This window comes from Eptatretus burgeri, chromosome 13 (genome assembly GCF_056783735.1).
Source record: "Eptatretus burgeri isolate ZD-2024b chromosome 13, Ebu_testis_v1, whole genome shotgun sequence".
Taxonomy (NCBI): Eukaryota; Metazoa; Chordata; class Myxini; order Myxiniformes; family Myxinidae; genus Eptatretus; species Eptatretus burgeri.
The window spans coordinates 43,492,235-43,520,084 of NC_140973.1; the positions used below are offsets into that span (position 1 = coordinate 43,492,235).

A 27,850-nucleotide genomic window follows, 5' to 3' on the forward strand; every position below is an offset into this window, starting at 1 on the left:
GTAACTTGCATCTACAGGAGACGAGACAGTAGATGGGAGAAACAGAAAGAGTGAGAGGAGAACTTAACGTGGCACATGAGAAAATCTGTAAATGTTAATGGTTATGAGTATTGGCTGCAGAACAAAGCGGAAGCCGAGCCCAAATAACCCTGTGATGACCCAGTGATGACCCGACAACTCCTCATCAATGACTTGGTGACTCCTCGCTCGGCTCGAGCTCAGTGACTGACTGTAATGGCTCGATGAGTGTCGCTCTCGCTTGATGACTGCCTGAAATGGCTTGGTGAGTGTCGCTCTCATTCGGTGACTGCCTCTGGCTCGTAGATGCCTGACTCAGCGACCTGTCACTATTTTATAATGCCTGGACAAAGGAGGAGCCAAAGACCAGATCAAAATGCCATGTAGGCATAAATGAACATTCTTATAGGCACGCAGACGCCACCCTGAGAAGTAGACCCACCCCGCCAGACTCCAGAACCAAAAATGACCCCACCAGCTCCCAGGCTTAGCCTCGCAACAGAGCTCTAACTGTGGCTTTGGCAGTTGTAGTGAGGTGAGGAAAGCGCTATGGTGTTGGTGGTAAGGACGTTGAAGTGTTGGGAGCGGTTGAAGTGGTTGTGGTGAGGAGGTATTTGTAGTGAAGAGGTCGAGCGTAGGTTTTTGTGGGGATTTTTAGGCGGCATTGTGGTGATTATGGTGAAGGTTGGAGCATTGTGGTGAGCATGGTGAGGGTCTGAGGTGAAACTTCCATTGGTGAATGGCACGCGGTTTGAATGGGGGAAATGGTGCGCATATGTTCATCACACTCCTCGGGTAGTGTCACTGTCAAGTCTGTAGCAGACATGCATGCATGTGGTGGAGAGGTCGTGTGTGAAGTAAAGTGAAATAGAATAGGTGAACGAACAGCAATTGCAATTAAAGACCTCGTATCTAAAAGCCCTATGCAACGCATCTTGTTCCATATACCCACAAGACATAATGGAAGGATTAACTGAATGAAGAGTAATGAAATAACTGTCTGGGACCACTATATGTTGTCTGCCATTGCTTGGGGGAGTGCCTGCTTCAAAGAACCACAACAGTAATCAACCCCTTTGATATGACACTCCAAATTGAGCTCAGGTGCATACAATTTCCTTTGATCATCCTTGAGATGTCTCTACAATTTCATTGGAGTCCACCTGTGGCCAATTCAATCGAATGGACATGATTTAGAAAGAAACACACCTTTCTGAGGTATATGAGGTCCCACAGGTGACAGTGCATGCCAGAGCAGCAACTCCACGAGGAAATCCAAGGAACTGTCTATAGAACTCTGAGATAGAATTGTGAGGATAAAACCTGGAGATATAACCTGGGGAAGGGTATAAAAAAATTTATAGAGTGTTGAAAGTTCCCAAGAGCACAGTGAGCTCCATCATTAGGAAATGAAAAGAACATGGACCGACACAGAACCGACACAGAAACTGAGCAACCAGGAAAGAAGGACCTTGGTCAGGAAGGTGACCAAGAACCCAATGACCACTCTGACAGAACTACAGAGATGGCTGAGATGGGAGAACCTGCTGGAAAGACAACAGTCTCTGCAGCATTTCACAAATCTATGCTTTATGGGAGAGTGGCTAGACAGAAGCCACTCCTGAGAAAAAGGCACATCACAGCATGCCTGGAGTTTGCAAAAATGTACGCGAAAGATTCTGAGAGCAGGAGGCAAAAGATTTGTTGTCTGATGAGACAAAAATGGAAATCTTTGACCTGAATGCAAAGCGCTACGTCTCACGGAAACTAAGCACAGTTCATCACTCAACAAATACCACCCTGACCGTGAAGAATGGTGGTAGCAGCATCATGCTGTGGGGATGCTTTTCAGCGGCAGGGACTGAAAGACTTGTAAGGATAAAGGGAACAATGAATGGAGCCAAATAAAGGCAAATCCATGGGGAGAACCTGCTTCAGAGTGCAAAAGACCTTTGGCTGTGGTGAAGATTTACATTCCAACCAGACAATGACCCCAAGCATTCAGCTAAAGCAACACTAGAATGGCTTCTGACAAGAACGTGAAAGTCCTTGAGTGGCCCAGCCAAGGCCCAGACTTGAATCCCATTGAGAATCTGTGGAAAGACTTGAAGACTGCTATTCACCGACACTCCCAATCCAACTTGACAGAGCTTGAGCAAATCTGCAAGGAGGAATTGGAGGAAATCCCCAAATCCAAATGTGCAAAGTTGATACAGACATACCCAAGAAGATTCGAAGCTGTAATCGCTGCCAAAGACGCTTCTACAAAGTATTGACTCAGGAGGCTGCATACTTATGTAAATTAGATATTTGCGTGTTTGATTCTCAACACATTTGGAAAAATTGCTGAAAACATAGTTTCACTTTGTCATTATGGGGTATTTTGTGAAGATCAGTGACAAAAAATTAGATTTAATCATTTTTAAATTCAGGCTAAAACACAACAAAATGTGACAAAAGTCGAGGGGTGTGAATACTTTCTGAAGGCACTGTAATTGCTTCCTGACCATCGTTGCTTGCACAACTGGATAAATAAATAACTTCAGAGCTTGACTAGAAAGTTTAAAGACAACCACATGTAGTTTACCAAGCTCACCAAGTTTGGAAATAAATGTCACTTGATAGAGGAATCCAGAGGGGAGGGCTTGTCGTTTAACAAGAACCTCTGCAGTATGAATCCCAGGCAAAGCAGATATTGCAGCCTGTACTTGCTGGGCACTAGCATCAGCTGGGAGCAAGCCTAGGTACATGATACAGGAGAAATAACAAGCCACTCCACTGAATGAGTGAAACTTAAAAATTGACTGAAAATAAAAAAAATTGACTCCACATTGACTGAAACACAAATAAATATGGAACTTGCATTTTGTGATTTAATCATGAATCTCAAAGAAACTGAGCTACAAGTGCTATATTGGTCTTGATCTGATATATATATATATATATATATATATATATATATATATATATATATATATATATATATATCTGTGGTGTCTATCCATGCATTTGTCTGTCTACCGTTTACAGCGACCGCTTCCCACGCTGCATTTGGAAAGGTGCTGATTGGTTATTTTGAATTTTTTATTTCACTTTTCTTGATGCAGTATCGTCAGTCACTTCACTGTCCCTTCCAGTAATCTTTAAAATCCACATGAACATCTGGATTAAAGAAGATTTAATAAACATCTTAATGGATTAACACACAATTTAAAATAGCTATGTTTTGCCTTCTTTTTCGACAAATCCCACCTCTGCCGCCCAATGTTTCACCACCATTTTGCGGTGGACAGTATGAGTAGTTCAGACCTTTGGCTTTGAGTGAAACCCAGAGTGCAACACAAATAACCTTTTTAAAGTCCATGAAATAATTTAAATTGACATATTAGCTTAAACCTTCCCCATGACTGGGGACGGATACTTTTGCTCGTTCATAAATAATTTATAGCAGTGTATTACATATGTCTCACTCTCAAGTCTTGCCCATAGACACAAGTTTCTGAGTCTTTTGAAGTAATGCTTTCCATTCATATAATACCTGATCTAATGAATTGTTATTCCATGGACAATATCCTCCATTTGTTGAGTTTTTGTTTTGATAACAAAATTGAACTTGTTTTATCTTTGTTAACGACATTAATTTGGCCAACAAATCCTTGTCCACTTCAACATTTTCTATTTTATCAAATGGCCTGATCTCAGACCATCGGTTCAGATACAGTCTGGGTCACTCTCGGTCTCAGACACGAGATCAGGGCCATCTCTCGAGACATATTGTTTGATGCAGTCTGGCAGTGAGTGGCACTCCGCCCTGCTCTCCAAACTCTCTGCCTCTGGCATCCAAGGCCACCTCCTCTCATGGCTTACCAACTTCCTCCATTCTCTCATAGCTCCATTTTAACATCACCATTCTCATAACATGGCTCTCAATGGGATCCTCTCATCTCCTCTCCCTGTTAAAGCTGAAGTGCTCCAAACCAATGTCTTGGGCCTAGAATCAATGTCTTGGGTTCCTCATCATCAACTATTTTTCTGACTCTCTGAAAATTCCTCTTCATCTCTTTGCCGATGACTCCACCCTCTGCCATAGCATCTCTCATCCTTCAGATCGGCAGATCTCTGCAGACATTGCCTCTCTGCAGACCTTCATAGAGTCATGAGCTGGTCCAACACTTGGAATATGTCTTTCAATCCTGACAAATCTCACACCCTCACTCTGTCTCTCTGAAAAGACTGTCTGGTGAACCTTCCCATCTACTTCCTCAAAAACCTCTTGAAGAAGTTCAGTCATGGAGGTTTTTTGGCCTCACCATCAGCCATGATATTTTTGAGCAAACCACATATCTAAGTTCGCCTGCAAAGCCAGTCTCCAAACTGGGCATTCTCCATCATGCAAAGATTTTACTTAGCACATCTGAAGTTTTATCTACTTATAAGGCCTTCCTAAGGAGCCTGATGGAGTGTTTCTGTCCCCCGATGGGGTGATGCCCCTGCCTCATACCTTGTTCAGCTTGACGCCATGGAAACCAGGGCCTTCATGATAATTTGAGATCTCCCGCAATGAAGGTGAGTCTCTGGGCCTATCAGTTTCACATCACAGACAGGTTGGTGGTCTCACTGCCTTCTTCTACTACCTTTCTGGTCTTGTACCCTCTGCCCTTTCTGTGCTCTGTCTTCCCCCACCCCACCCCCCAGGTTTCTGCAGGGTTGGTACAGTCAACCACTAACCCAATACTGGTGAAACTCGCAGAATCCAGACTCACTGCTCACTTCCACTCATCGATTCCTCTTTTCTCTCACCTACGGAGCCAACTTCTTCAGTCTGTTCAATCACAATCCTCCCTTCAGGGATTCAAGACAGCTGTTCACTACCATCTCAGGTCATTCCCCCATCCAAACACATGATCTTTTCTGTTTCTTTTCGTACTGTTATGTCCTAGTTCTGGCTCCTCCACGAGCCTCGACTCCATATAAAAGATATACACTATTTCTGAAAGTCTGTTCAGAAAATCCTAGTGATAATGTGCTTGTTGCAATACCTTTGATAGAAATGGGAAGCATCAACTTGTTTGGAGAAATAATCAGAAGTTATACAACTCTGGTGAAATGCCGCGAGGCTTAAAGAAGACATAAATATATGGATTGAAGTCTATTAGCGTGTATATAAAAGGCATCTAATACTGTTGAAATTTGACTTTTACCAACCTGCCCATATTCCAATCCACCAATATACCTGAGAAGCAAAACATCCCACGTTCCCCGTGACAAATATATGAATTACAAAAGACATCCTGATGATAAAAAAAACCTCTCTACAAATATTGCTTTCCAACAGAGATAGGTTTTTCTTGTTGATGTTGTTGTTGTTGTTGGTGGTGGTGGTGTTGTAGTTTAGGTGGATAGTTTTACATTAATAATGCATTTTAACCATTTATGTTGCATTACATGAACAGGCAATGTATTTTACATTGTATTCACTAAACAAACTAGAAGGGCACTCGGTGGAGTGAATACCTCCGCCATGTAATGCCGGATCCACGAGAACTTATCGGGTCCAATACATTTTTGAAACATCATGCTATACAGTACTATATTGTTTTTGGCCCCAGCTCTCAATGGTGAAGTATCACTTTAAAATTTAAATAACTCTTGTATCCAGATCCAGATCCGGATCTTCACCAAAATCGAATGAATTCATCCTTGTCACCCACCTGTGTCCACCAAGTTTCATCCGAATCCTTCCACAACTTTTTGAGTTATCGTGCTATATATCATTTTTGGCCCAATCTCTCAATGTTGAAGAATCACTTTAAAAAAATTATCAGATCCGGATCCGGATCCGGATATTCACCAAAATCTAATCAGTTCATCCTTGTCACACACCGAACCTGTCCACAAAATTTCATCCACAACTTTTGTCTGTCCACAACTTTTTGAGATATCCCGTACACAAACAAGCAAACTAAGAGACAAGCCGGTAGGCGGCGATGGGTCTCCGAGCATGGAAACTATAAGATATAGAGCAAAATTGATGTCATGTAGCGGATAGGGAATCACCTTAAGATTATGCATATCAAATCTCATCGAGTTCCATCTACTGATAAATACTCGGAATCCATTTGAATGAAAATACCGAAAATGCGGTTTGAAATCGGAAATCCCCAAAGTTCGAGGGGGTGCTGTGGGTGAACAAAGATCTAAATTGAAAAACCGGCTTGATCGTTTGTGCACAATGGATTCCAGACAATTAGTGTGAATTTTCATGACCATCCGACCATAACCCTAGGAGGAGTAGCATTTGGCGCGAAGGCACCTCCAGCTCTCGCATATTATCGATTTTTGCACTAATTGACCTTTGACCCCTGACCTAAGCGAAATCGGTCAATATGTCCTGAGGCAAAGTTGTAGTACTCATTGAGTACCATGAACCTGTAAAGTTTCATTTGTATTGGTGCACTCACCTAATTGCTTGGGGGCCTTCAATTTTCGCCAATTTTTGCGCATACCCGAATTGTAGGGTGCGCTGCAGGTAAAGTATTCCATATATCACAAAAACCGGAATATATTGATAGAGCATCACCTGTAGATCATTCCTGCCAAATTTCATAACCCTACATGGGATAATGGCTTTCGGAATTGATTTCGCGTGAATGGTACCGATTTTGAAGGTTTTTCGGCTGTTGCTAGGGAACCGAAGCGTCCCTAGCAACCATCACAATTTCCAAAGCACTAGGTCATAAGATGTACCGACCACCCGAGTTTGGTCAAAATCCGCCCACGTTTACTACCAATTATGCTGATGACAACCGAACAAACATCCAAACAAACATCCAAACAAACAGACAGAATTACTGATAATAATGGTCACCTATTTTGGTGACCCAACAGAAAGGGGTGAAAACATAACCTCCTTCACCTTCGGTGGTGGAGGTAATAAAGCATAAAAAAAGAAACTTGTGTGAGACTGACAAGAGTGAAAGCAGAAGAAAAGCAGTCGGTCTTCAGAGTAACTATTATGTAGATTGTCCGAGAAATGTCACAAAACTTTTTGTTAAACTGAGACCAATATATATATATATATATATATATATATATATATATATATATATATATATATATATATATATATATATATATATATATATATATATATATATATATATATATATATATATACGTAACCTTTCTCAACATCAAATTACAGTTCCCCATGATATAATTGAAATTGGATGAAAAGGTGGCAACAAAATTAACTTTTATAAAAATTCAATTTATTCAGTCAGCCTTGTCATTGAGCACTTCAACTTTATAATTCACCAACTTTAGGGAAGAAACTTTGTAATATTAAGCTGGGGGCATGACTTCCATTGTGTATCTTTCTCCTGTACATGCTAAAATATCCAACCCTGACATAGAAGCGGGCATTTGTAATAAATGTACGAGTACGACGAGTGCAAGTTCGAGTGACTAGCGAATTGCAAAGCACTCAGCCATGGCAAGACCAAATTCTATGGTCAATGAACTACTCTTTCAGCATCTGTCATCCTACCACGATGATTTAGTGACTGTAGCGACCAGAAATGACTGGCTGGAGATCAGAGATGAGTCATGTTACAGAAGGGAAACAATTATTGAATAGTAATGTGGAATCTGATCATGGTTTCATGTTGTTGCGATAGAGTACATGTTGAATTTTCCCCAAGTGAATGCAAGCAAGAAAACCAGCCTACATCTTACAGACCGTTCACAGATATATTGTAATAACAAGCAAGTTTTGATGCAACCAGGATATTTTGCTGTAACACAGGTGTGTTGTTGGAATGCTTGTCCTGCCTGTGCGTGCTGATGCGTACTGCAGCCGGTAAGTGTGTTCAGAGCACGTAAATGGCTCTTGGTGGCAGGAATTCTTCACAGTCAATTCCTGCTCTTCGTGAATGACCTTAAACGGTTCAGTCGGCCAACCCCGAAGGCTCACGCGCTGTTGTGATGCGAGATGGAAAACGATGACATGAAATAAAGGAAGCATTCAAAGAAATATCAACAGCACAGCATGGCAATATAACATGCATTGGAGAGATAATAAACGGGCAAGAGCAACAGAACAGGAATACGAGGAGATAAACAGTGAATGAAATAGGGCCAGAAGTGAAAAGATTAGAGGAAGTGAGGGAATGTGCAGATTCAGTACGAGGAGAGTAACAGGATATGAAAAGATTACCTGGATTTCTGGTAGCTTGGATAATGCAGTTATGAGCCACTGCTCCTCATTCACTGCGTCATTCGTCTGCTGGCTGGTGAAACTGGTGTTCGGCCAGGCCACAGCCATATCCACAAATGCATTACCTCTATACTGCTGGAAGAGAAGCTCCAAATAATACCTGCGTGAGATCACAAGGCACAAGAGAATAAAGAGACGACAAACCGCACAAGTTACGAGAATGGTGTTCGGAGATGATGTACTTTTACGAGGACATTAGTACATGACAAATAAATCCATAACACTTTTCCCCAACTGCGGTCGTTATAACAATTATTGATAAATAGCTGAAGTCATAACAATTGATGATTCATTGATGATAAAGACTCGAACAGGAAAGTAGGGCTCACGGTTTTCCAGCGGTCATCAAAACTGGCACAGACTTCTGTGAAGAAGATGTAAAATAGCTTCTTCTTACTCTGTTGCTCCAAGCGACCTTCACCTGCAGGACAATAGTATGAATCAGCTCCTGTGTTGTCCATTCCTCATAAGGTCAAATTAAAATGGCAGTTGGCTGCAGATCGCACTATCATCCCGATTCTTCGATGTTTTTCTTTCCTTTTGGCTGATCATCGTCTCAACTTCGTTTGCACCACTCGTTACATCTCATCGTAACCTCGACAACAAACAAGTGCAGCAACACAGTCTATCTGCTTGGCAGAGCAAGATCGAGTTTCCTATTTGGAATTCTTTCATCCCTGCGAGGTGTCATTAGCACTGACCAATGTCAAGTGTTCTCCACCATTGTTGGCCATAAAAGAAGCGACATCAAGAATCACACCGAGGATAGCTTTTCATTCAACATGAGTGGTGTGTGTGTGTGTGCATAATGCCGTCACATATCTGATGAAAGGTTCATTCTCCCTTACAAACAGCACCTTGTCCTCTGGGCGTCCACTGGTACTCATGAACAACAGAAATTTATCGTCTCCACGAATGTAGAAGGTGTAGAATTGTGACAATGGTGGAACAAAAAACCCAGTGAAGCGGGCTGTGAAAAGATGCTTGTTTGGCCACCGCATCGAGGCCTGTCCAACCCAACCAGAATCATAGCCAGGCGTGGCAGAGTCGAACATCGTGGCACTTTCGAGTTTAAATGGCTTTGAATCGTTCCACACTTCCAGAAGCAAGCCTCGACCACCTGTTAAAGCAGAACATTTTTACTTTAACCTCAATACACTTTTGAACTGGGGGAATATAGCACGATAAAATGTGATGCGTTTCTTTATGATCTCACTTTGGAACGTGCATTTATGTAATGTATGCCTAATCATTTGGGGATTTTTGTTTTTTTAATGCTTTTCAAACTTTGCTCTGCTGGACGAATCATTAAGGTGCCATAAATTAAGGAATTGTAATTGCTGCTAGTGAACCACAACAAATGTTCATTCGAGTACAAAGTGTTTTTCATGAGGTTTGCATCTTCTGTCCATCATCTTTCATCTGAATCACTATGTTAATTTAGCGAAGGGACTTTACATTTGGCTCGAAGGATGGACAGAGCATTAAAGCATTACGTCATAAGAGGACACCAAAGATTAATTATTTCCTCAAGATCCAACATGCTGGGGCCAGATCTTACACATTCCAGAGTGCAGGTAAAACCGTAACACACCTGGCCACTGCCCACAAAGGGTTTGCGATGCCAGAAGTTATGAGATGAGGACCTCATGTGGTCAAAAAATACTGGTCAAGATGCAAAGACATGTTCACGGGGGAGTTGGAATCTTTACAAGAACCACAGAGAATATGAGAACCATGGACAGCAGGACGCAGAGGCCTGGTGATTGGGACAATAAAGGATGGAGAGCCCGGTAGAGAGGACAAGGACAGGGATGATGAGACCAGCCAAAGCAAAGTGGAATCAATGCATCCACTTGAAGCCAGGGACGTGAGCGAGTTGTGCTGGGATGGAATCCAGGTGAAGCTGCTACTGAGAGTGACAATCTTGCCAATAACTTGTGGCATGTACATGTGCAGCCTGTGACATGCGAACAGCAGCTCCTCTATTATCGAGTGCTGTCCGATTCCAAGAATTGCAATACATCACAATGGAGAAAATGTGAGCTAAACATCGCCCATTCCCTCCCCTCGTCCTTTCAGCATTCATATTTATAACCTACTTATTGTGGACAAAAGCTATGGAGAAAAAAACAGAGCGCCATAATACGAACTCATTTTTGTGTTGTCTCTATTTAGGAACCTCTGCATATGAACTTACTTCCTAATTTTGTGATTATATGCAATGGAAAGATTATAATACATGTACATACATGTACATGTGGCATTATATTATTATAATACATTATATAATAATAAGTCATAAGTAATTAATAATATAATAATAGTAATAAATAATAAGTGATAATATAATTACATAAAAAAAGATTATAATACATTGTAGCAAACAATCTGTATGGTTCTGAAAGTGCTTTGTTCAACAATTAATTGAAATGCAAGTCCTCAAAGGATAAAAATTGGTTATTTGATTTTGATTGACAATTAAATGAGGTATCATTTATTGCTGGAATTGTAGCATGAGCATAGTTTGATAAAGAGATTTATATTGTTTGTTAACTGGACTAAACTGTGAAGAACTGCTATTGCATCATGGCTGATCTACTTATTAACCATTCCTGCGATTGAATTGTAGTGAGTAGGTCATTTGGGACCATTGGGGTCATGCAATACCTTTCCCTGAGATAGTCAATTGGCCCTCAGGGACTACACTGCACCTTTGGTCTCAACAGTATTGATGCTACCCTCAGTGCTTGCATTACATTGAAATTTATATTCAGGGAGATGATCAGGAAATGATTTGCTGCACTCGAGTAGGTGTAGATACGAATCATCCGAATTGGGCTGACAGGACAACTCAGTGGTGGTGCACTCACCTGTGAGCTGTCTACTCTGGGTCTGATTGCTGACAATACTATTAGCTTTCATACTTGAGCTGCGCAGGCAGGGCATTGCTTCAAAGGAATAAACTTCTTTCAATGGGATATTAAGCCGATTATACTGAGAGAGAAGCCAGGTAATATATACTGGATGTAAGACATCTTGTTTTTTTTTTTTTGGAAGTCATCTTTCTAGCTGGACAACCACTTCAAAGCCAATGATATCATTGCGACTGTTATTAGCACGTAATTGACATTTCCTAAATGCACAACAAAATAAATAAAAACAACAATATACCATGATAATCAAGATCATTATTCTTGTGTTGATACCAAGCCCTAGGATTGAAAACAATTAATTCACTTTCGCTCTTACAACTTCAACTCATTATCACGGTTGCAATGGTAAGTTTCAATCCAATCCTAAGCCTGAAGTGTAAAACAACCCAAGGGGATGAAATGAAATGAAAAGTATCCACTGCAACCCAAAATGACAATGTAACCTGACAACATAAAAGCTACGACAAGGGGGAAAAAAAAACCTTCTATTAATTAATGGTGAATTTCCTATGGAACCGGTGCTGAAAGGGCGTCGATAAGGGATGGAGACCTGGATGCAGAGTGCTGTTCAATCCCTGCAAAGCAGCAGGTGTTTCACACACGATATTGCTGTCATTCACTTCAACAACACGGCATGTTTGCCCTGGGTAGGGAAAGATATGGGGAGGGGAAGCCAAGTTACATGTGATCTTCAAAAAAGAAAGAATTCAATAGTAGACATCATACTTTGAATACTATGAATGTATGTTCAATGAAATACTCGTATTTGTGAAGGCAAGTGTTGGTTTGCATTGGCAGATGAGACCGACGATGGGGATCTTAGCAACTGAAAGTCAATGAGGGTCTGTTAGTGACTGTCAGAGCAGAAGAGCAAACAAAGTAAAGCAGAAGACCTCTTTTGCGTTGACGTAGCCCGGAGGGCCAACGCTCAGAATGTCAGCGGCACCTCAATTCCCATATGGTGGTTAACATACTCTCATCAACCTTCATTGAATAAAATCCATGATAATTCTAGGTGGCTTTTAAAAAGCATTTTCTCTGAGCCATGGCTCCTCTCGTCAGCCTCCATAGGATTACAAAATAAAAGAATTCCAAACACTAAATGAATTACATTTTAAGCTCGACAAATTTTCAGACTATCTTCAAGGAACAAGAAACACTTTCTCCCTTCGGGAAGCATTCCCAAGTCGGCTCACACCCCTCCCTCCCCACACCCAATTGCGGGGGAGGGGGGGTTACTATGGGTTCTACCAACACGTGCAAAATTTGGTTGAGATCGGGCCAGTCCTGTGTTTTTCTATGATTTTCAGATGTACATACAAACATACATACAGAGAATTGCCTTATTTAATTTAGTAGGATAGAGCGATTGTGGTTGGAGCATTTTATGCAGACATATGGAGTAAAACAAAACATTATATCAATTATAACGCATTGTTAATTACATTAAAAAGATAGTTATAAAGAAAAGTTCAGGTTTGCAATTTGATTTGATGGATGTTATCATCATACGACCATCGTATAGGACATTCTATTTATCTTCTGGATGGATGTCGCCGACGATTCACCAATAAGTGATGAAACCGGTCCGGCAGCTGAGGGGGAGTGTGGCATTGGGATTCTCATGTGTGTACTATTTGTGAACGTCTTTACAACTGTGGAGAAACTCTGGGAGGGTTTGAAACATCAAAGGGGTTACCTTGGTAGACTTTTGTGGTTGCTTCATGGAGCTTCTTCGGCAACAAGAGGAGTCCATTTATTTATATAATCCAGGGCACCTGGGTTAATTGATTTGGTGAGATCTAATTCGTTATTCCCTCCATTCAAAGGTGAGAGATGTTAGTGGGTATTTAACATACATACACAGTGCCTATAGAAAGTCTACACCCCCTTTCAAATTTTCACCTTTTCTTGACTTATAGCCTGGAATTAAATTTCATTAAATCAGACTTTTTCCACCTTTATTTACACATCGTAACCCACATCTTCCAAGTGAATTTTGTTTTCTTTTTTTGAGTGAGCCTTTATCAAAAATAAATAAATTTTAAAACCCCAGATTAAAAAAAAATAATAATTCTGGCTGTCAGGCCATACATCCGATTAACTTGAAATTTAAAAATTGCATTCCCCATCACAACGAGATCATAAATGTGAAGTTTCACGTCGATTGATCTCTGCCTCTGGTGATGGCTTAAGGGTTAGGGTGGTGGGCTTGGGATCCCAGGATCCTGAGTTCCAATTCCCTTGGCTGTTGAATTGGGGTTGACTCTGCCTGTCAGGTGGGGTTGACTCTGCCTGTCAGGTGGGGTTGACTCTGCCTGTCAGGTGGGGTTGACTCTGCCTGTCATCCTCCTGAGGTCGGCAAAATGAGTGCCAGCTTGCTGGTATCCTGTGTTGGAGTGGCGACCTGTCAGGATTGTACCCAATAGCCAAGGAAACTGCTTAGGCAGCACCAATGCTCTGCACAAAGTATGGTCCCGATGGATGGATGGATTAAGTGGTTCCAGAGAAAACATTATTTAAAAATTTTCTTCAATCCAATATGGCTGCCAAACCATGTGACCGATCAATTTTTCCTTAACAAACTTGCACATTCATGGCTTGGGGAACCTTTGTGCGAAGTTTCCCCTCGATTTGTCCAGCTGTTCTAGCGAAGATTTTTTTTATAGGTTTTAGGGTAAATCCAATATGGCTGCCTATGACATCATATGTGTGAAACGTCATATGTGTGAAACCATGTGACCTATGACATCATATGTGTGAAACTTTTGTTCCTCATGAATAGGTGGTCAGACTTGTAAAGTTTTGCCTCAATTTGTTCAGCCACTTCAGAGAAGAACATTTTTGAAGTTATTTTTATTTTTAACAATATGGCTGCCAAATCACGTGACCGATGACGTCATCAAATTTTTTTCTGTGGACCATTTTATCCCTAGATGACAATTTAAAATGTTCATACTGATCAGATGTGGCATTCTACATAGGCAATTATGACATCATAACGAAGGCATCTATGACGTCATCAAAAAAATCACATTTATTTCTAATTACGAGTACTTGCCATGTGCCAAGTTTCAATTTTTTCCTTTGTGCGGTTTCAGAAAAACAAAGGTCCAAAGTTTTTCTGCATTTCCAACATGGCTGCTACACCACATGACCTATGACATCATAATTATGATTAAAACATTCAACATGAGTAATCGCACATGTAGTGAAAATTCCGTCTCAATCCAACAGGGAAAAGTTCTGTGCAGACAAACAGACAAACAAACAAACGGACCAACATGCAAAACCTTCTCCTTCAGTGAGGATAATTAGCTCAGGTGCAACAAATCAGCTTCAAAATCACACACCAAGTTAATTTGCCTCCACCTGTGTTAAATTGTAGTGATTCTGATTATTTCAGAATAAAACTAGAGGGGGACCACTCGGTAGAGTTCAAAACCTCCGCCGCCAATACTGCTGGGTCACTTAAGTGAACCTGATATCCTATTCATTGTAGGTCAAAACGGATCAGACACTACTGAACCACGATTGAATAAACTAAACTAGATTGACGCGTATGTGGAAATGCCAAAAAAAAAAAAAAAAATCGAAATTTTTTTGAAAAAAAAGCTGCAAAATTTCTGGGTTTTTTTTCTCGAACAATTTTTTTTGTTTATTTATTTTAATTTTTTTTTTTTTTTTGAGGTTGGAAATCACTTAAAACATGCAGAAATGCAAAAACAAAAATTAAAATATTTTTTCAAAATGGCCGCCATAGCGGCCATATTGGACTTTGGACCAAGTCCAAAATCTAATGGCATGATCCTTGGACCATACCAAATCCCCTCACCAAGTTTCGTCGAAATCCGTCCAGGAGTTTTTTTCCGTAATACTGTTCACAAACAAACAAACAAACAAACAGACGGGTGAAAACAGTAACCTCCGTCCATCTTCGATGGTGGAGGTTAATCAGCTGTTCCTGTAAGTTTCCTCTGCTGGGTAGTGCATTTCACAGCAAAGACTCAACCTTGAGCACCAAGGAGCTTTCAAAAGACCTCCAACATAAAGTTGTGGAGAGAGACAGATCAGGGGATGGGTATAAAAATGCTTTAAAGGCCTTGACTATCCCTTGGAGCACAGTTAAGACAATTAAAAATGTGGAAGGCGTATGGTACCACCAAGACCCTGCCTAGATCAGGCCGTCCCTTCAAACTGGATGACCAAGCAAGGAGGAGACTGATCAGAGAGGCCACCAAGACACTAATGGCAACTCTGAAAGACTACATACATTTATGGCAAAGACTGGTCACTGTGTGCATGTGAGAACAATATCACAAGCATTCCACAAGTCTGGCCTGGATGGTAGGGTGGCAAGAATGAAGCCATTACTCAAAAAAATCCCACCTTGAGTCCAATTTGAGGTATGCAAAAAACCACTCTGGAGATTCTGAAGCCATGTGGCAAAAGGTTTTGTTGTCTGACGAAACCAAGATGGAACTTTTTCGCCTAAATGCAGAATGTTATGTTTGGCGCAAACCCAACACAACACATCACCCAAAGAACACCAGCCCTACTGTAAAGCATGGTGGTGACAGCATCATGCTATGTGGATGTTTCTCATCAGTAGGGACTGGGGCACTTGTTAGGATAGAATGGAAAATTGATGGAGCAAAATACAGAAAAATCCAAGAGGAAAACCTGCTGCCCTCTGCAAAAAAGCTGAAATTGGGATGGAAGTTCACCTTTCAGCATGACAATGACCCGAAGCACACAACTAAAGCTGCACTGGAGTGGCCCAGTCAGTGCCCTGACCTAAATCCAATTGAAATTCTGTGGCATGACTGAAGATGGATGGAGAAAAATCCCAAGTCCATCAACGCTCTTCATGCAACTTGTCTGAGCTTGAACAGTTTTGTACAGAAGAATGGGCAAATATTTCCCAATCAATGTGTGCAAAGTTTGTAGAGACCTATCCCAACAGACTCAAAGCTGTAATTGCTTTCAAAGGTGTTTCCACCAAGTATTAACTCAGGGGGGTGAATACTTATCCAACCAAGATATTCTATTTTTGCATTTTTAATTAATTTTCTGAAATTTGTAGGATTTGGTTTTCATTTGGAAGTTGTGTGTTACGATGTGTAAATAAAGGTGGAAAAAGTTTGATTTAATGTAATTTAATTCCAGGCTACAAGGCAACAAGAGGTGAAAATTTTGAAAGGGGTTGTGGACTTTCTGCACACCCTTTCTCTGTAGGTTTCAGCTGAAGCAGGTAAGGGTCCTGATGAGTCACATGCCAAAGGGGATGCAGGAGAGGCAGGATAGGCAGGAGAGGCAGAATAGGCAGGCGAAGCAGGACAGGCAGAAGAGGATCCTGATGCTCCTGAGGTGGAGGGACTAGGGTTGGGAAAATGGGTGATCATGAGCTACTTGTCAGATTATCACAGGTTTTGATGTAGCTCCTTGTATGGGAGCATCATATCATGCAACCTCCTCTTGAACTTGAGGTAATGCTTCATGATTGGCATCTTGCAGCCTCTCGGTCATTGACTGCATGCAGTGCAGCATCTCACCCAGGAACTTCACTGTGAGGTTGGACCTCGATGCCTCTTCCTTCTCATCACTGCCCGCTTCCTCCTCCTCTTCCTCCTCAGAAACTAGTAATGGCATCCAACTCCTCCTCGGTGGCATACTCGGCATGCGAGGCGATAAGATCAGCCAACTCCTCAGGCTCCATGTCGTCAAAGCCTTCCCCTCCCACCTGCTGTGCCAACCAGACTATTTTATGTTTCTCCTACGTGTTGTCGGGAAAGCCTCTGAAGTTATTCACTGCCTGTGGCCACAGGTTGTGCCAGCAGGCGATGATGGTGGAGGTTGTGCCAGCAGGCGTTGATGGTGGAGGCTCTCACCTCGTCTAGCGACTCTTTGATTGTGCTGATGCAGTGGGCTGTGTTGAACTCCTTACAACACTACCTGACGGTGAGCTCTGGGTCAGAGTTCATCTCATCCAAAATGCGGCAAAAGGTGCAGAGGGTACAACACGTTTTGAAAGTCGAGATTACCACTTGGTCGAGCAGCTGCAAGATCACCTCCACTTTCAGGGGAGCCACCTTCATGTCCCCAGGGTGGCCAGGAGCGTTGGCGATGAGCAGGAGAACCTTGAACGCAAGGTTTTTCCCGCCAAGTACCTCTCCACAGTTATGAAACAGTTATGGAACCAGTCTATGAAAATTGCTACGTCACCCATGCCTTCCTGTTGGCCCTCCCACTTGTTGCAGTGTGTACTTGTTCTTGCTATTGTGAGCACACAGGTTCAGGGAACAGTACAGCATGATGGGCTTCATCATACCGTCGCCTTTTTCATTTGCACAGAGGAGAAGAGATACCCGGTCCTTTGCAGCCTTGAATCCTGATGCTGTCCCCTCATGCTTCAAGGTTCAGCGAACTGTTTAGCAAGAATGGCTTCATCATACAGTCGCCTTTTGTGTTTTCACAGAAGAGAAGAGATACCTGGTCCTTTCCGCCTTGAAGCCCAATGCTGTCCCCTCGTGCTTCAAGATAAAAGTTTGCGTTGGCATCTTTCTCCAAAACAGTCTGGTCTTGTCAGCATTGAACACCTGCAAAAGCAGGTACCCCTTATCCTCAATGAGCTGCCAAAATTGAGCAGGGAACGTTTTGACTGCCTCATTGTCTGCGGAAGCACACTCGCCTGTCAGTTTGACGTTGAGGAAACAGTTGTGGCTGTTGAAGCGGTAAAACCATCCTTTGCTCGCTTGGAATGGACTGGAGCCACTCGTACCTGCATCACTTGTATTTTTGGATATCCGAGGTTAGAGTTTGACCATGAAGGTAAGCAATCAGGTTCCTCACTAATACCCAGTGCTGAGGCCGCCGGGAACAGATAACTCCATGCACCAGTGGATTAACCACGAGCGCCAATTGGTATTGCCAATCCTGGCAGGGTTCACACTACTTCATGTGTTACCATTTCCAGTGGATCAACAGCATCAAGGGGGGTCTTGTGCCCTCGATGCGTACTCAAGTTAACTTATCATATCAGTTGCAGCTGAGTGGAGCTGCCGAGTACGCACTGGCTAATAAGAGCAATTCAGTGGGGAAGAACTTCCCGGTTAACCAATGTGTTGACTATGCTGGACCAATGGAGGTAAAGACAGAACAACTTGGGTACATTTATCCTGGTCGGATAAATCCTGGCTAACCCTAACACCAGACTAAAGTTCCAGGATGGTCTGTCATAAGCAATTTATTTTACGAGTGAGATGCAAATATTTACAAAAAAGACAATAGAAGACACAGTGCAGGGCTAATGCGATACAAGGAACTTCTACAATCTTATATACACGAACACGCCAAGCGCCATCAGACACACACACCCAAGGAAATTAGAGAGCGAAGAAAGAGAGAGAAAGTTCAAGGTGTTGACAACCTCTATGGTACCTGGCATGGCCGACGGGCCCATGCTTCCCAGTTGCTTAGGAAGGGGGAGGGAAGAAAACTGGGGGTGTCCAAGGTATTTGATTTGGAAGGTGGAAATGAGGTGTCATGAAATGCAGGTGGGGTGCAGAAAAGGGAAAATGGGAAGATGTGCATATCGGTGGGGTCACTCTTTTACCTCTTTTGCATCCTCAGCAGACGAGACAGAAGATAGGAGTACGTGTAAGAAGATAGCTTCACAAAGACGTGTGAAAAAGTCTGTAAATGTACTTCGAATGGTCGGATGACTGTGATCGGTCTAGTGCTCAGTTCGCTCCTCCACCAGGCGCTCCACTCTACCTGCTCTGTTCCAACTTCCGCCTCATGTTGCCGATCAAGACAGAACTCTCTTCTCCTCGCTCAGCACCCAGAGCTAAAGACTCAGAACTCAGACGCTGACCACGACCTCTTACAATTCCTTTGCAGGGTATTTTATAGATGCCTGGTGAGGATGGAGCCCAAAGTCGAATCAGGATGGTGGGTAGGCGTTTTCCTGTGCCCCCATTGGTGCACGGATGCTCTTCCAAGAATTAGCCCCACCTCTGCGATGACCCGACATTGAAAATGACCTACTTTGCCCACGGGAGTGCTTTCTGGCCATGAACATGCACTGGACACCAAATGGGGGTCGTGATTGAGTGGAGTGCCAGAACTATCTCGGTGATGTTGAACGGATTCCAGCGCATACTTGCGCTTCGAGCTCCATGCCAAATCGTTCCAAACACAAGCATCTGTCATGGTAGGTAGTGTCCATGATTCCCCAATATCCTCAAAGGACAGCGGTGGACATCCAGGGTGGTGACTATGGTTGTGGAATTTGTAGAGGTTGTGGTGAGGTGATCGAAACATTTGTCATGGTTATGATGAGGTAAGTGAGTGTAGGTTGTGAGAATTTTTAGGAAGGTGTTATGCTGGTCATATGAAGGTTGTAGCATTGTGGTTTGAGTGTGGAGAAGGTTGAAACAAAGTGTCTGTTGCGGAATGATGCACGCTTTCAACGGGGTTTTGGCGGCATATTCTAATGAAGCTCTCTGTCACGATGCGTGCATTTCTGGCGTGAAAGGCAGGAGGGGTCATGTGTGAACTAAAGTAAATAAAATAAAGGATAGAACAAAGACCTATCTAAAGCCCTTGCAGCATATTTTGTCCCATACACCAAAGAAACATGAGGGAAGGGCTCTCTAACATGAGTAATAATGAAATAACTGCCTTGGAAGCACTATGTGTTGTATGCCTCAGCCTTGGGGGAGTGCCGGCTTCACAGAACCTCAAAAAAATATATATATATATTCTTCTTCTTCTTCTTTCGGCTGCTCCCGTTAGGGGTCGCCACAGCGGAACATCCGTATGATCCGCATCGTGATTTGGCACATGTTTTACGCCGGATGCCCTTCCAGACAACCCTGGTCGCCTCTTACGACACAGGGATATGGTACACCTATTTTAACCGGGGTATACACCGGCCCAGTACACTGGCACTCATTTCGCTGACCTCAGAAGGATGACAGGCTGAGTCAACCCCCTGGTGTATTAATTCAGTGGCCCAAGGGGGCTTGAACTCAGGACCTTTTGGATCCCAAGCCGCTGCGCCAACACACCAGGCTATATATGTGTGTGTATATATATATATATATATATATATATATATATATATATATATATATATATATATATATATATATATATATATATATATATATACACGAGATGAACTGTGAACCCGTTGGGTTCCCATCGTGACAGCGGTTGATAAAAAAGATCGTTCCAGCGAACTATATCGCTGAGGTTGTTTACATTGATCAAATTCTTCGGAAGAGTACTTGACTGAATCGGAAATTGATTTTTTAAGAACTTTTTTCGTTGCCCGATTTGAATCAAAATTGACAATGCACACCACTGGAGAGTGGTGGGTAAGGTGGACCGAAAAATTTTGCACTATCATGTACCGTTTTGGCTGTATTTTGGGAACATACATAAATACATATATATATATATATATATATATATATATATATATATATATATATATAACACATTATTCATAGATAAACACACATAAAATACGTGAAATAAAAATACAAACTGAAAGTCATTAGAATGGCAATAAACCTAGCCTACTTGGTACTCACAGACATATTTGGGAGGATATGTGCAAGTTTTTGAAATGCTTTCTCAGATGGTAGCCTGAGAATACATTCAGCCAAAGTATCAACAACCATTCATTGGTGTTTTATCAGGGGCAGAACAAAGGTGAGCAAGTGGAAAACTGACTGGAATTGTTGTATTATGGAAAGGCCAAGCGGGTATGTTATGGGCAGCTGACAAAGCAAGTTTGTCAGCCAGTAAACAAAAAAAAACAAGAAAACGTCATTGTGCAGAGCACAATACTTGGACAATCCACGCCCCTTTCCAAAGGTTGCCATGGATACATCAAATTGTCCATTTCATTAAGATTAAAATTGACAATTTTAATCAAAGCTCAGGCTAATCGGATGAAAATTGACAATTTTTCAGATGAAATATGATTTAAGAAGTTTGACCTTGAGTTGACATTTGACCTTTTGATCTCAAAAATAGTTGGTTTCCCAATTCAGTGATGCACTACGCAATTGCTGTTCAAATTTCAAGTCAATCGGAAGAAAAATGACAATTTTTCACTTGAAAGTTGATGATTTTAGAAGTTTGACTTTGAGTTGACCTTTGACCTCAAAAATAGTTCCTTTCCCAATTCAGTGATGGACTATGCAAATCTTGTTCAACTTTCAAGTTAAAAGGATGTAAATTGACAATTTTCAAGTTGAAAATTGATGATTTTCGAAGTTTGACCTTGAGTTGACCTTTGACCTTTTAAATCTCAAAAATAGTAGGTTTCCAAATTCAGTAATATACGATGAAATTGCTGTTTAATTTTCAAGTCAATCAGATGAAAAATGACGATTTTAGAAATTTGACCTCAAGATGACCTTTGACCTTAAACCTTAGACCTTAAATCAATAGACTTCTCAGTTGAGACTACCTGTACAACTTGGTAAAGTTTCATGATGATCGGTTTAGAATTGTGACCTGTAGGTGATAAACAGACAAACAGACGGAATAACAAAATCGACTGACCAATCAATATTCTTTGAAAAAAATCTTCGATTTTGCAAGTAACAAGTTGTGCCAAACTGTCTTTCCAGATAATATGAAAATGAAAATTTTGCCTTAAGCTGTTTAAAACTCCATAAAAACTGCTGGCACAAATTAAAACAGATTTCTCCACAACTTTCAGGTCAATTTCCAAGCAAACGCCTCTCGTTAATGTCAGATATAAATCTGAAATTAATGAGATTGTGATCGTTCATTTTTCACATCTCATCTCAAACTTCTCTTGCATTGATATATTTATACAATTACACAAACTAAAAGTCACATCACATCGTCCCATCGATCCTCCAACAGGACAAATAAATTCCACCAATTTGGCACTGTGCATTTACTGAGTCTCTTCAGTCATAAAATATAGGCCTGATTTCCAGTGGCCTCACTGACTCACCGCTGACTCAAACAACCCCAACATAAATGGCCCTGCTAATGCATGCATTGATATTGGTGAACAGTGAAAATGGACAATGTGAGGGGGTACGAGAAGTTCAGAAATGCATCTATAATGGTATATTGGACTTAGAATTGAGGATAGTGATAGTAAAAATGAAGCTGGACTATGCCTGGCTGGCTTGAACTGGCTGTTCAAAAGGACACTGTGTGCCCTGAAGCTCAGCTGGAACAGGAGCAACAGTCACTCAACCCCCCCCCCCCCAGAACCCCTGAGATCCTGATTTTTTTAAAGCCGTGAGCAAACTTTGGTATATCACAGGTGATGAAGGTTATAGTCAAGTTTCATTGAAATTGTGTGTGTAATTTCAGAGAAGAGAGCAAATACCTATTCTGTGGTGTCAATCCCTCAACCCCCCCCCCCAAGTCCCCCATCCGTAGATCCCTTTAATCTTACATTTTGATGCAGTTGATATACTTTGATGCAGCATGAGTGATGAAAGTTGTGGTCAAGTTTCATCAAAATCGTATGTGTAGTTTCGGAGAAGAAAGCACATATCTATTTTAGGGAGGGGGCGGGAGTCAAAACTCCCCTGGAGACCCTCTCAATGAGCAGAGATTTTGATGTGATCAATACACCTTCATTAGGCATAACATTATGAAGCTTGTGGGCAAGTTTCATCAAAATAAACTGTTTGTCTCAAGCGATAATGACTGAAGTATTTACCGAATGACTGGCTGACTGAATGACTGACTGACTCAATCGCCGACGGACACTGCTTGATCGCATAAGCTCACCGAACTAAGTCCAGGTGTGCTGATAAGGGCAAAGTTGTTCGATGTTGTAGTTAATATGCCACTGCTTAACAAAAACTACACAAATCGGTCCTACCTCTCCATCACCATGTAATGAAGAATTGATGGTGAGGTTCCGATACGAGTCATTTTGCTGACTAGAGACGAGTAACACACCTTGTGGCAATCACAGTGTGGTGTTGTCTCAGGGATTGTGCAATGTACTCTTACCTCCAACCAGGACACGTACAGACTCCTCCGTCTGGTCGAAATGCCTCCCGGTGATAGTAAGGAGTGTGCCACCCAGTTGGCTGCCCACAGCGGGGCTGACGCCCAGCACCTCTGGGGAATGGCGGGTATGTGGTTATTATGATTATAATAAACAATGATTGCCATTGGTTGTGATGTTGCACCATGTAGGTCTCAACATATTAGTCGATTCAAAGTTCAAGAATATGATTTGATATCATAATCCTTTACAAAGACATCATTACAAAGTCAACGTAAAGCCTTATATTGGTTCTTCAGTATAAAGCCTCATTGTGACCCATTCACATTTTGTTGAACAATCCTTCTGATCACCATTCAAGCATTAACAATGGATGGTACAAGGATCGTACCAGTGGTAAATTGTACCCATAATTGATGGTAGATGCCCCCTTACCACAGGAATTCATGTCATGGATGTTGTGTACTATAAATGAAAGAATGGCCGCACTGTGGTCCCAATCTGGTAACGGGCCGATTGGGAAACGCATATTCACTGCGCTATGAAAATATTAATTTGGCACTTCCTTGCCATGTCAGCCTCCACCACGGTTATATCAGAACGAGATGATTCGTCACACGGTCACAGATTGTTTAACCCCAATATGGGGCTGTTCAAAATCTACGTAATGCTATAAAGCCAATTGAAATCTGATGCAACAAACCCAAGCAGTATATAATCAGCAGAGGCCTGCAGGCCTGATATCTTAGCCCCAAGATGGTGGCCATATAATTTTGTCTGGGTGACTGGGATGGGTGGAGTCAAGTGACAAATGTGGGTGGGGTCTGGCAGTTGTTTGACCAATAGGTGCACATTTCAAAAATCGACCCCAACAAGAATCCCAACAAAAACAGTAACAACAACAGCAGCAGTCGCAACACGGAGCTCTTTAAGACCCATGACATGTCGCAGGTAAAAACTGTGCAACTGCAAGATGTACCTGCAGAACCAAGCAGTCAAAGAACACAGGTGCATGCACGTGTGGTGATGACATCTGCCAAAACCCATTTACCACGATGGATGATTAGGAATCAGACAAATTGTCCAGTGCACGTGTCCCCATGTGTGGAATTAAATGTTGTCAGTGATGTGTAGGAGCGCCATAGCATAGCCTATCTACAAGTAATACGCCATCATCACAGAATCCCTCGGACTATGATTAGGCAAGGACAGGGAAGGCATGTCCTATTCTGTGTAGTTAATGAATTGACTGGTGAATATTAATCTAAACATGAGTCATAATATCGGTTCCCATTGAAGGATTTCAATATCAGCTCATTATTCACCAGGTTTAATGAAAATGTGACACCAATTGTTTTACTGTGTACATAACAAAGTTTTAGAAACTATTGTACAGTTTTTCGGTCATGAAGCCAAAACAAACAAGATTTTGCTATATTTTGGCCAATTTTGTATTTTCCTGTCAACCACACCGATAGTATTGATATCTATATTATAATACCAAGCTTGCACACTAAAAACTCAGCTCGCCGTCACACGATCCCGATGAAATTGCTGTGGCACTTAGCGGACATGCCGACAATGTTTGGGAAGTCTTGGCGTTCCATAGTACCACTTGCATTTTGCACAATGCGTATTTTTGTCATTCCCCGTGTACGGTCTGTCGTCTGCTACCAGCTATGTTGTACTGCTATCCCGTGCATGTGCACGGGTATCGCGAGTACATATTGATTATTAACATCGGCCTCATTAACCCAGTCATTTTGATTCCAAATTTAGCAATGTAGCACGACAATTAATGAATTTATGGATGATCATGCATATTTTCTAAAATCAGAATTATATGCATACACCTTATTTTGCAAAATATGTCACAACTTGGTTTAAAAATAAATAAATAAATAAATAAATAAATCACAATATAAAGTGTTATCCAGGCTGGTTGTGTTGGGTCAAGGTCAAAGATAAACCCTAGTCTGGAGGATAGCTTGTAACATTTCGGGACCCTGGGATGATTTTTCCACATTATTGTCTGAGACGATAACAGTCATTGACAAAACACATGTTTAAACTCCTGACACAAGTGATGGAAGGATAACGGGCCAAGCTACGTAAACGTGATATGGAAATTTGGGAAACAGGCAGGCCTCGAGCTGCAAGCGAGTCCCTGGTGACAAAAACGGTGGAAATATTTTTTGGAGATAATGATGGCCAAGCAAAAGGCAATGTCCGGAGCAGCAATAAATCTTCCCACTGTTCTTTTCGTTTTGTTACGTCCTGGTCCGTTCTGTGTTCAAACTACTCCACGAGTACACAAATCAAAAAAATGCATCCACAGATTTCAAGTCGTGATTTCAACAATGTAAGAGTTGAGAAACATCAGTGGACAGAGTTAGTCAAACACCCTGATAGAGTAGAATGCATTGCCCTACAATTTCAGATAAACCAAGTGAGGAATGGAAACCCCCCTCCCCCCCCCCCCAAAACACGTACATGTACTCGCACGTCACAGATTCGTGCACACAAGCACTTAACAGGCCTTTTCACTCAGAATGTTTCTAAAGTTTGAAAACCCTTAAAAACCGAGCTCTGCAATTACATGCCAAATTACATTTCACAGTGACAAGATGGAAACCCGACACACCCACATATCACAACAAGCAACACCCACCTGCATAGGTCTGGAACATGGAAAGCTTATTCGTAGAGGAAAGGAGAAAGGTCTGTTTTTCTGGTAAAGATCTGCAAAAGGATCCGATAACTTTAAGAAAAAGGGGAAACACCAAATGTGTGCGTTATAAAACATGATGATATTACAAATCACTGCATTGAAAGCTTGTTATTGCAAATGGTCGGGAATAATTGGATGTAACATTTGAGTTGATTTCCACGAAGCAATCCTCCAACAGATTTTGGTGCAAAATAATACTCTTAACAGACATTGGTTATGATGACACAAATAATTCATCGATATACCATCGGACCCCGACATTTGTGGGGGACACGTTACTGGAAAATGTTGCGAATGGGGCATTGGTTCAATGGGGAAAAAGGGGGTAGGTTCCCGGTGGTTCATGATTCATAGGGAAAAATTTCAAAAGTTTAAAATCTTTTTGAAAGAAATGGAAAAACATCGGTGTACTTCTACAAGAATGACAAGGACATTGGGAAACACTGAACAGATCACCACAACACATGGTTGATTGAACTTGTGATATTTGCATCATTAACCAAAGCTCAGATAGACTTAACATGCCAACCTCAGTTTGGTTGATCATTGTGTAACATTTAGGTCAAAAAATGTTATAAAATGCATTACCTGCCATAATCTTCACTCAGTATGAAGCTAAAGTTCAGGTGACCTGCGAAATAGACATCACACGATAAGCATATACAACAGGAACCTGCTGAGGTTAAAATAGAAATCAAGTTTCATTAAAATGAAAACAGTTACATGTGGTAAAGGTTCAACGGAATTCAGTTTTGCCTCCAGATTTGCAAACTGATAAACCTAAGATGAATGTTTGACGAAATGAAAGCACTGTGTTTAAATGTTATCCTAATAGCAGCCTGAGAAGTTGCATTTTGTTTTGATACAAGATCAAGGCTAATGGAAGAAAAAGGTGACAGAGTGTTAAAAAGGTTACAAATACCATTGTCTTTGAGGGTGCATTTGTTTTTTTTAATATGCTACAGTATATTGTTTAAGACGAGCAGGGTAGCTTGGAGTTGTGCAGACTGGCCTTTGAGTTGTGTCATCTGGACTCGAATCTCAACTAAGCTATAAATTGTCACCCTGGTGTGTCGCTTGCAGGGTGATGCATCATTGCTAAAATTGAAAAGCAGGACTTAGGTTCTTCATACAAATTCTTTCCCATATCACCTTCAGTTTAACATGAGGCCTGGAAATCTTCAGGAAAGACTTGAACCAAATATTTTCCCTGGCTGATCCCCCAATAAGATGGGAATAATTGGGGCCCGGTAATAGTACTGTAAATTGTTTGTACAACAAATTTATATCAAAGCTCTAAGTCACCGAAAGTGAAAATGCAACATTATTAAGGGTTCTCATTATATTGATAGTCAGTTGGGCAACTTGTATCATAAATAATGCCACACTTTAAGAGGCCTGATGAGGAATGAGTGGGAAACATAGTTAATCCTCCAATATTTAATTCTCACTTTATTGTAATGCACTTTCAGCTGAATCTATGAGATCTCCAGTACAATATTAATTACAGAGTAAAGATAATGGGGGAAGAGGAGGGAGAATGCTGACTGGGGGCTTCATATTCGATGTCCCTTTATGTGGGATTGTCAGGCTAGAAGAGCATGTGGGATTGCCACAATTTTCCTGACAAACATCCGGCCAAGGCTGATGGTTGTTTCCACACTGATATATCGACAAAGAGACCAAAATCCTGCTCTCAGAAACTATGGAAATCAAACCCACCAAAGCAGTGACCACAATGTAGCCGGACTTGTGTGCCCATTTGATTGGTTGATTGATTGATTGATGGGTTTATTGATCATGCAAAAACACGAAATACATCTTCCCAGTCATTTTGTGCAATAAACAAATGA

General features: G+C 41.5%; 1 protein-coding gene across 3 annotated transcripts in view; it reads right to left on the reverse strand.

Annotated features, from left to right (window-relative positions):
- Window positions 1-27,850, reverse strand: part of PKHD1L1 (PKHD1 like 1) — a 314,599-nt gene that overhangs the window by 241,539 nt on the left and 45,210 nt on the right. For all 3 annotated transcript variants that reach the window (XR_015050730.1, XM_085852211.1, XM_085852212.1), the window contains exons 10-18: window positions 26,586-26,628; window positions 25,938-26,008; window positions 23,269-23,379; window positions 11,783-11,875; window positions 9,154-9,416; window positions 8,626-8,717; window positions 8,237-8,396; window positions 7,852-7,996; window positions 2,615-2,758 (exon numbers count right to left, since the gene is read on the reverse strand). Coding sequence is in view for 2 of the 3 variants with exons in the window: in XM_085852211.1 (XP_085708337.1) it covers window positions 2,615-2,758; window positions 7,852-7,996; window positions 8,237-8,396; window positions 8,626-8,717; window positions 9,154-9,416; window positions 11,783-11,875; window positions 23,269-23,379; window positions 25,938-26,008; window positions 26,586-26,628 (1,122 nt within the window). In the remaining variant the exon portion in view is untranslated. The remainder of the gene's footprint in view (window positions 1-2,614; window positions 2,759-7,851; window positions 7,997-8,236; window positions 8,397-8,625; window positions 8,718-9,153; window positions 9,417-11,782; window positions 11,876-23,268; window positions 23,380-25,937; window positions 26,009-26,585; window positions 26,629-27,850) is intronic.